The sequence below is a fragment of the Sceloporus undulatus genome, chromosome 1 (assembly GCF_019175285.1).
Source record: "Sceloporus undulatus isolate JIND9_A2432 ecotype Alabama chromosome 1, SceUnd_v1.1, whole genome shotgun sequence".
NCBI lineage: Eukaryota > Metazoa > Chordata > Lepidosauria > Squamata > Phrynosomatidae > Sceloporus > Sceloporus undulatus.
In genome coordinates this window covers 170402499-170412498 of record NC_056522.1, presented here as the reverse complement: position 1 = coordinate 170412498, position 10000 = coordinate 170402499, and the positions used below count along the sequence as shown (strand labels likewise).

The window sequence follows — 10000 nt, the reverse complement described above, 5'->3', positions numbered from 1 at the left end:
AAGCTAATTTGCCCCCAACAGTCTGGGTACTCATTTTAGCGACCTCGGAAGGATGCAAGCCTGAGTCGAGCTTGGGCCCTTTTGCTGGTCTTGAACTCGCAACCTTGTGGTTTCGAGTGAATGGCTGCAGTACAGGCATTTAACCACTGCGCCACCAGGGCTCCTTTTTCAGAGCCTCAAAAATTGGTTACAAACTCATAAATGTTCCTCTCCACGGAAATCTTTAGTAAAAGGCGAAAGATTTATACGATCTGAAGAGAAACCAGATTCCAGCCCAGTCAGATTCCTTATCTGACTCTCACTGAAGAGCTAGTGAGATTCCTATCTGTCACTGAAGAATTAGTGAGATTCCTTATCTCTCACTAAAGAACTAGTGAGATTCCTTATCTCTCACTGAAGAATTAATGAGATTCCTTATCTCTCACTAAAGAATTAATAATATTCCTTATCTCTCACTGAAAAACTAGTTAGCCTGGGAAAAAAAACCATCTATGTGGCCATGTTCTAGAAGAGTTTCTTCCTGACGTTTCGCCAGCATCTGTGGCTGGCATCTTCAGAGAATGTTAGATTCCTTATCTGTCACTGAAGAACTAGTGAACTTCCGCATCTAACTGTCATTGAAGCCCAGTCAAAGCTTCATGTGGAAATAATTTTACTAAAATACTTCTTTAAATTTTTACAGTCACATATACCTTTCTTACATGATTTTTTTAATGTTTACATGAGAAATGTACACTGTTGGCACGCTTATTTTAGCACATTCAAGGAACTGTACATGTTATGCTGGAGTTGTCTATTCATCTGCTTCCAGTCAGATTTCTTTTCTGATTAGGCATTACTTAGGACTACTTCAAGCAAAAAGTGCTTTATAGGTCTTGCACACACATATATTTCCAATTACTGGTATGTCTGTATGCTTACTCTGACTGGCAACACTATTTCAGGACTTGTTAATTATATATAATTGGATAGCAATGCCCTGTTGCTTTTTATATAGGAGAAGCAGACTAGATGCTGTAAAATAAGGTCACAAATTAGATGTCAGAAATGATGTCAATTTGTTAGCAGCATTGAGATGAATATTCTTGGATAAAAGAATAAACAAATAATTATTCATACTTATTTGTTTACTCAATTTTATTTATATCTCACCTTTTGTCCAGCATGTAACCAAAGGTAGCTCACAAAAATTCTAAAAGAAGAAAAAAGCTAAAAACCTGATAATAAAAAAGCTAAATCAAGCTAGTTTTCATTTTGATATGCCATTAGATTTTTAAACTTGTAGAATCTTTTAAAAACTTTAAGTAAAATAAGTAAAAAATAAAGTAAAAAAATACACCACATTTAAAAAAACCCAATTCCCTGCAACCTATTAATCATTAAATGGCTGTTGACTGCCAATGAAAGGAGAGCAGAGAGGGGACCTGGCTAGCCTCCCATGAAAGGGAATTCAACAGCCTGGGAGCAGCCAAGCCCCAACCAGACTGATCTGTGGTGCTGGTGGGACTAAGGGAAAGCCCTCATCTAAGGATTTTAAGACCGTAACCAGTTCATACAGAGACAGGATCTTTTAGATAACCTGGACCTAGACTGTATAGGGTGTTATAGGTTACACCCAACTTGTTTTCTGCTGCTCCATAAAACATGGGGAGCAATGGATTCAAACTATAGGAAAAGAGATTCCCACCTAAACTTTAGGAAGAACTTCCTGGTGGTAAGAGTTGTTTCAGGTAGGGTTTCTTAGGGCCCAAACAGACAGGCCAAAATAAAGCTGCTCCAGGTCACTTTGGAGTTATGCTGTTTAAATGACACACAAATCTTAAGAGGCCAGAAGCTGCGCCAAAGCTGCGTTCCTTTTTGTGCCGCTGCAAATAGCTTGTGGTGGCGTGAGCACGTCGCTGTTGCGCGGCTCATTTGGATGCCGCACAGCAGTGACATAATCGCTGAGCGCATCATCTATTCGCCACCGCACAGAGAGGACACCCTCGCATGTGATGAGGGCATCCTTCGGAGCCAGTGTGTACCGCGCCTTAGTCATCTCATATTTATGTTATCACTGAACAATGAAAATTACCACTGAAAGGTTAATTGACTACTACCCATCTTTCAGTCCTCTAAGATTTCACTGTTTGCAACCCCCTTGCCACTAAAATGTGTAAATAAATCTTCCAGCTTGATGGCAACTCAATATTTCTAAAGTTGAGAATGTTAATATTTCTTCCTGTGCTGGGACTTTTCTATTATATCATATGAATTTTATGAGGCCAAAACTATGATGATTGTTTCCTCTTTTTAAAAGAAAAAGCTGTAAAAATGATCAATCTGGATCTTTCAGGTATAATCTTTGAGTTTTATGTTTGGTTTTATTAACATAATAAAAATTTAAATGTTCCTACCTAAGGAAACAGATGTTATTTTAATTTTTAAACTCAAAATACTGTTTATGAATATATGCCTTAAAGTTGCCTGTCAACTTGAGGTAACCCCAATAATTTCATGGGGTTTTATTAGGCAAGAAATGCTCAAAGGTGGTCAGTTCCTTCCTCTGAAATAGACCCTATAGAACCTGGTTGGCAGTCTCCCATCCAAGACCTTGCTTGGTTTCCAAGATCAGGTGGGATCTGGTGCCTTTAAACAAAAAGGACCCAAACTTATATCACAGTTTTTTCATGCAGATATTTAAAAGAGATGCTATTTATTAAAAAGCCAATAAAATTACAGTCAGCCCTCCATATCCATGGATTTTTTATCCACTGATTCAAGCATCCACAGTTTGAAAACTGTTGTGTTTTTTTAAAAATATATACATTCCAAAAACCAAACCTTGATTTTGCCATTTTATATAAGGCACACCATTTTACTGTGCCACTGTATTTAATTGGACTTGAGAATCCATAGATTTTGTTAACCATGGGGGATCCTGGAACCAAATCTCAGCTAATGACAAGGGTCCACTTTATAAGGTGCTGTTAAAATGCTGATGGAGGCATTAAGGTTCCCAGTTTTGGTTATTAGCTTTCAGATATTGAGAGCTTCCTTAGGACTTTTCCAGGAAAGATGAAGAAATGAGATTGATGATTTACAGATCCCCTTCCTTTGTGATTATCAGACAAAACATCTGAGGTCAGCTAGGCTAGAAACCGTATATACTCGACTATAAGTCGATCTCAGATAAAAGTCGAGGGCAGGTTTTGGGATCACAATTAGGGATTTTGATATGACCCATGGATAAGTCAAGGGTAAAACTTAGGGCATGTAATGAAGGATGCAAAGACAAAGAAAAAGAAAAGAATACCAAAAATCCTACAGGCATAACTATTTGTGCTTATAGTAAAGACTGGATGGATGAGAGTGTAGGAGAGGGTCAGTGCTACCAGGGCAGATTAAACTTTTTTCGTTCAATGGGGGAATAGTTACATATACATATATGTATATGCACACACATACATATGAGTAAAAGTATAGTACTTACATTGACCAGTGGGTAAGTCAACTCAGTTTTTTTGGGTCAATTTTTAACCTAATTTTTTAGACTTATACGTGAGTATATACAGTACGCATGGCCTGAAGAAACTCCAAATAGTTCAGTTGACTCAATTAGCTTCTGTTTTCCAGATATGTAATGTAGTTCCAGTTCTTTTCCTCCAATTCTGAAGGATTATTTCTCGCTGAGGTTAGGAAGTTTTTTAAACAGGAATGTGATCTAGAAAATGAGCCTGTAGTGGGGGATGTATATCAACAACAACAACAACAAAAATCATGGTTACTTAGAAAATATTGTCTAGGTAATACTCTTGCATGCATGAACTGCGGATCAAGACAGGATTACAACTGATAAAAACCAAACGATACAATTACACAACCCATACTTCATAAAATAATCAATTAAAACACCCCAAAGATGTTGGTAGCATGAGGTTTCGTAGACTTGAGCCTACTTCCTCAAATGCATATTTGGAGTGGACAAACATCCAAACACGCATCTGAGGAGGCAGGTTCAAGTCTGTGAAAACTCACGCTACCAACTTCTTTCTTCCAGTTAATCTCAGAGGTGCTACAAGAGCCCTTTGCATAGTAATTTTCCAAACTAACACAGATATATATTTGAATTGAACCAATTACAGTATAGTGCGCCCGCGTTATAGCAAAGCTGAGTAAAGCTGCGCTGGCCACAGCATGCACAAACATACACAATATTTAGTTTACACAGGGGGGGGGGTCCAGAATGGTTCTCCCACATAAGCCAAGGGCGCACTGTGTATAAAGTACACATACACACACAACTCCTATATGTGTCAAGCTGGATTCATAGATTCAGACAAAAAACTTTCTATGCCTATCTTGCTGTGACAGATTTTAGCAAAATAATTAAAATAAGATTTTTAATGTAATATGGTGATCTTGCATTTGCAATACTTTATGCTTAAGTTCAGTGCTGTGTGTTATACTGTAATGCAAAAAACAAACAAAAATTCACTGCCTCAGGTTGTCTGCAATTAGACAGTAGAGGAGGATACTGCAACAAGGCATCTTTGCTGCAAGAAATCTACAACATTTGAACTGGGAATATCATATGTTAAACTAAATTATGGCTAAATTAGGAGGATTATTCCTTTTCAAAATTTGTAATTCCAAAGAATACCAAACTGATAGCTTGAGAGGCCAGTTTCTTTGGCCACAATCCAGGCAAGAATTGCTTCATAAAGTGAACTAACCAAACCAGTGCCAGTCTATGACCCATCAACTGCCAGTCCCTGGCAGATTTCCAAGAATGAAATGATTCCAGCTAATGGGCACAAATATGGTACTGGCCTTGAGCACAATGGAGGGATTGCTGATCCCTACATCATATAGCCATGGAAACACTGATCTGATGGAATCTACTGCTTTGTGTTTCATATTTTAATTACTTTGCATAAATATATTTTATTAAGTTTCTTCATTTTTCTCAAACCAGTAGTTTACCAAATTTCCAATGTTAATTATGAAGGAGCTTATTGCACAAGGAAAGAAAGTGGAAGTTCAGCTGGATAGCAGTGCCTTTCTACATGCCTGATCACATGATGTGTCATAGTTCTTCAGTTTTCTTTCTGCAGGAGATGGTCATAAAAGCTAAGCTTTTGTCAAATGGATTTTTCCAGCTTAAAAAACCCCTTCACTTTTATGACTATCTCCTGTGGGAAGAGAACTGAAGAACTATGATGTCATGCATCATACCTTCACTTTCTTTCCTCGCACAACCCTAATATTACTGGCATTACCAGTATTACCAAATTCAAGGACTAAGGTGTTTTTTTCTTTTTCTTTTAAATTTCAGGCTTGTTCTGGCTGTGGAAAATGTGACTGCAGTGGAGTAAAGGGCCAAAAAGTAAGTATTTTGTGTCTTTAATCTCATTTTTCCTGCTAATATTGTTAACTTTGTTAAAAATTATTGGGACAAAATTAGACTTTTTAGCTAGGTCCAAAACTACCCTTTGTTCATAATACTGTATTTTACTTCCGAGGCATAAACAGAGTCATTCTGATACTATAGGTATGTTCCTGATTTGAACTAATCCCATATCTAGGAGAAGTATATCTAGTTTATTGAAACAAGTTCAGATGTTCCAGTCGAGGCAGAGCTATTTCAAAGTGAACCAAATTCAAACATGGGCACTTCTGAAGATTAAATAGCAGTTTGGATTTATTGGATTTAGAGAGTTTGTGTCTCATGAATGGATAACCTTGTCTCTTCATGTAAGGAAAGCAGCATGATAAAAGGAGAGGGAGTGGGAAATGAAGGATCCGAACACAGGCCAAAATAAAGCTGCTTTGGGTCATTTTGGAAGTATGCTGTTTAAATGACACACGCATCTTAAGAGGCCTGAAGCTGTGCCAAAGCTGCGCTCCAGTTCTTAGGAGTGGAGTGTGGCTTTGGCGCAGCTTCCGACCTCTTCGGGCACATGCATCATTTAAATAGCATACCTCCAAAGTGACCCAAAGCTAGGGTTGCCATAATTATCTACTAAAAACCAGGACAAAATGTAGGTCAAAATTTAGACCAAAATATAGAACAATTGAAGGATAAAAATGTAGGACATTTAAGAAAAATGGAGGACCTTAAATGTCCTACATTTTGGGCTAAATTTTATCCTACAATTGTCTTATATTTTGGTCTAAATTTTGTCCTACATTTTGTCCCGGTTTTTAGTAGAGAATTATGGCAACCCTACCCAAAGCAGATTTATAGCATATCTCTAAAGTGCCCCATAGTTTGGTGACTAGAAGCTTTATCTCCTAATCGCAATGAACAGTTGTATCATGGCTTTCCTATGTTTAATGGCAATCAACATACTGTAGGACTAGTCCAGTCTTCAATACTGTTCAACTGTAGCTCAGTATTTCAATGCTATTTCTCTTTCCCAGGAGTAGAAAAAGTATTTTGATGGAGTTTATGGGATTTGGTAGGCTGTCATTGTCTGCTTGCCAGAAAACTGTTGGATATTCAAGTTCTTCTGCCTCTTCCATCTCCTCTTGCATTTTCTGTGACACTGCTGCCAACCAAGAGTAAAAAAGGTCACCATCAAAACGCTGCCCCTCCCTGTTATCCTTAACCTTCTTGGAAGTTTCTTGTCTAGGTACAACTAAATCAAATATGCTAGTTTCATACATACAGTAAGACCCCATTTAACACAGATTTGTTTAACACGGTTTCAGTTATCCACAAAGACCCTTTGTGTTGCTTCACACTGCCTTGTGCTGCATGAATGTTCAACACTGATAGTCTGTATGCTACTCATTCGCTAGACACATTTGCATGCTGTCCTACATTGATTTGTTGTGATTTGGCACATTGATTTGCCACTACCCATTCATTAGTTGCTTGTGCTGATAAAGTGCTTGTGTTGTTTAGTAATAGCCCTAAATCACAAGAATGGCAATGCTGACAATCCAGATATGCCTAAGACAAGACACAAAGACACTTTCTTTAAGTGAGAAGATAAAGTACTAATGGGTTTCAGCCTCCAGAATGCCTACATTGTTAATTTGGAGTAAGAAAAGTAGTGTTTGTAAATGTTGAAATGTGACAAGTGTTTGTAATTATTCACAATTTTTGTTATATGCAAATAGTCCCAGAAAGTATCCTTTGCATTACTATCTAGCCAACACACACACACACACAAAACTGCGCAGCCATGTATTGGGTCAAAAGGATGCAAATCCCACTTGGAACCTGAACACTCCCTTTCTACAAATACACTGCACTTTTGTTTCTGAAATTTTGCATGTTTCTTAAGTGGATCCATTTCTGACATATTTGTAACAATCACCCACAAAGATCCGTCAACTTTATCCAACTGAGCTAAGAGCTTTATCACACTAGCGAGATCCCGTGAGAAAACAGGAGTTAAACAAGAGTTGTTAAATTTGAATTTAAACAGAATTCGGAAAGTTTACCACACTAATTGCTGCTAAAACAAAATAACACAAAGTTAATCCACAATTAAAGTGGAGGAAACCAGCAGCTTTTAAAATTCGGTTTGTTTCGAATTTAAAAAGCTGCTGGTTTCTTCCGCTTTAACTGCGGATTGACTTTGCATTATTTCACGTTAACTGCGACATCGTTTGATAAACTTTGGGCATTTCTAGGTTATCTTCATGTTATATCGTGTTTAACTCTCATTTTACCATGGGATCTTGCTAGTGTGATAAACTCCTAACAGATGGAAAGGTTTATCAACGTTTCTTTTTAAAAAATATATCAAAACTTAGAGGTGCATAGCATGACCCCTACTGCACCTATTTGTCTGACATTCGGCAGGCATTATGTTTGCATGAGTGTGTATGTGCCTTCAAGTTGTCTAATGTTTGGCAACCCGGTGAATTTCATAGGGTTTTCTTAGGCAAAGAATACTCAGTGGTGGTTTTGATAGTTCCTTCCAATGAAATTCAGCCTATAGCTCTTGGTATATGTTGGGGATTTCTCATCCAAGTACTAATCAGGTCTGACTCCAGGTAACTTCCTAGATCAATTAGGAGGATGCTTATATCTGCAAATTCCACATCATTCTGACAAACCTTTCTCTTGATTTTTAACTGTAATACAGTCGCACCTCCATATCCACAGATTCTTCATCCACAGATTCAATCATCCATGGCTTGAAAATATTCCCCCAAAAAACAAACCTTGATTTTGCCATTTTATATAAGAGGAAACACAATTTTGCTACCCCACTGTAATTAATGGGACTTGAGCATCCATGGATTTTGGTTTCCCATGGGCATCCTGGAATTAAATCTCAGCAGATAACAAGAGCCCACTGTAAATGGAAGGCAATCGTGGTAAATTAAGTTTTCTCAAATGACTTTCAGATTTTAACTCAGATTGAATCAGTTGGCCTTTAAATCAGAGCTATCTGTCTAATATCTTGAATAATCACTCTTTTAATATTTGCAAAACTGAACAAAACTGAAGTTAGTAGAATCCTAGTAAAAGAGATACTAAAATATTATGAGTTAAAATGCACTTCACTATGCAATGTTAGTGACTAATGCATTCTTTATATAGGCATATAAACTTTAAAAGCCACACAAGGAAAATCCAGTGTATCCAAAAGTTCAGTGATGGGAAAATATACAACATTTTCTTGATAGAAAATTGATTTAGTTATAGACTAAGCAAGAAACAAACCTAATACTTAGCAGTTTTGCTTATGGGAAAGCAGAATCACGACATTAAGACTTGGAAAGCTGTTCTCCATACACACTCTTGTGGTGAAATATGGAGATGCAATTTCCTCTAAAGTTCTCTGTTTTCACAAAACAGGGTGTCATATTTTTGACTGAGCCCTGTTGCTTTTTTCTTCACATTAGAATGTTACCCAAGTTATCACATCAAAAAAAGTTATTACTTTTTATAATGTAAAAGCAAAAAAGAAAGTAGAAAGAGAGAGAAAAAGATAAATGTATAGAATTTAGTCATAGGCCATGTATTTACATTCTGACCAGTTGTTTTAAAATGTACTTTAAGATGGTGTCTGGAAGATGCATATTCATTCTTTAAAAAGCAGAAAAATTCATTGGAGGATGAATACTACCGGTAACTGTTTCTTTCCTGGTTGGAAGTATAAGTTTTGTTGCCAGAGAAAAGACATGCAGAATCCAGGCATATTGGCCATCAATTAAGTTCCAAATTGCAGGAATATAATTTCAAAGTTTATAACAGTCTACTGTACACATATCAAAAAATTTTTAAATAAACAAAACTGATACACATTCAGCCAGAAAGGAGCATTTTACCACCACAAAATCACCTAGAGAAATAAAGAATTTTGTTTACACAAATTTCTTTATAAAAATATACTGTACTGTCTCTTACTTTCCCAGAAAGTAATCCAACCTAGGTAAAAAGAACAAAACATTACCCAAAAGATAGGAAAGTTATTTAAAAAAGCATAAAAAGCTGCTTTCCTCTTGGCAATTGGGCACAACCAAGCAGCACCGGAAGTAAACTCACCCCAAAGAAGCATGGAGAATCTGGCAACAAGTACAAAAACTGTGAGAATCCCATGAATAAACCACAAATAGCTTTCACACTAGAGCAATTGTGCAAAAAAGTGATATCGTGAATGAAACGGAAATGAATTCACAATATTTTCCTAAAAATGACTAATTGCTGTTTCATGTCTCCCCTGGTCAGTAATTCTTAGCAGTTTGCGCACATGGCGCCTGTTACAGACAGCCAAAATAAAGCTGCTTCGAGTCAGAGTGGAGGTATTGGTGTTTTCAATGATTCATGCGTCCTAAGAGTCCAGAAGTTGCACCAAAAGCCACGTTCCAGCCCTAAGGACTGGAGCGTGGCTTTGGTGTGGCTTCTGGACTACTTAGGACGCATGCATCATTGAAAAAACCATACCTCCACTGTGATTCGAAGCACTTTATTTTGGCTGTCTGTAACAGGCCAATGTCATGTAAAAACCAATTATTCAGTTGCGCCTATACGCTGGAGAATCAACAGATC

The 10000-nt window shown here is 37.2% G+C and overlaps 1 protein-coding gene and 1 non-coding gene across 2 annotated transcripts in view; one reads left to right on the top strand and one right to left on the bottom strand.

The window, feature by feature from the left end:
• The window catches only part of COL4A1 (collagen type IV alpha 1 chain), a 207521-nt gene that overhangs the window by 32060 nt on the left and 165461 nt on the right, over positions 1 to 10000 (top strand). The window contains 1 exon segment of the mRNA XM_042445763.1: positions 5318 to 5368. Coding sequence (XP_042301697.1) covers positions 5318 to 5368 — 51 coding nt within the window.
• Positions 158 to 271, bottom strand: LOC121920097. Its single transcript, XR_006101640.1, has one exon. It is a non-coding gene; the product is annotated as a U5 spliceosomal RNA (small nuclear RNA).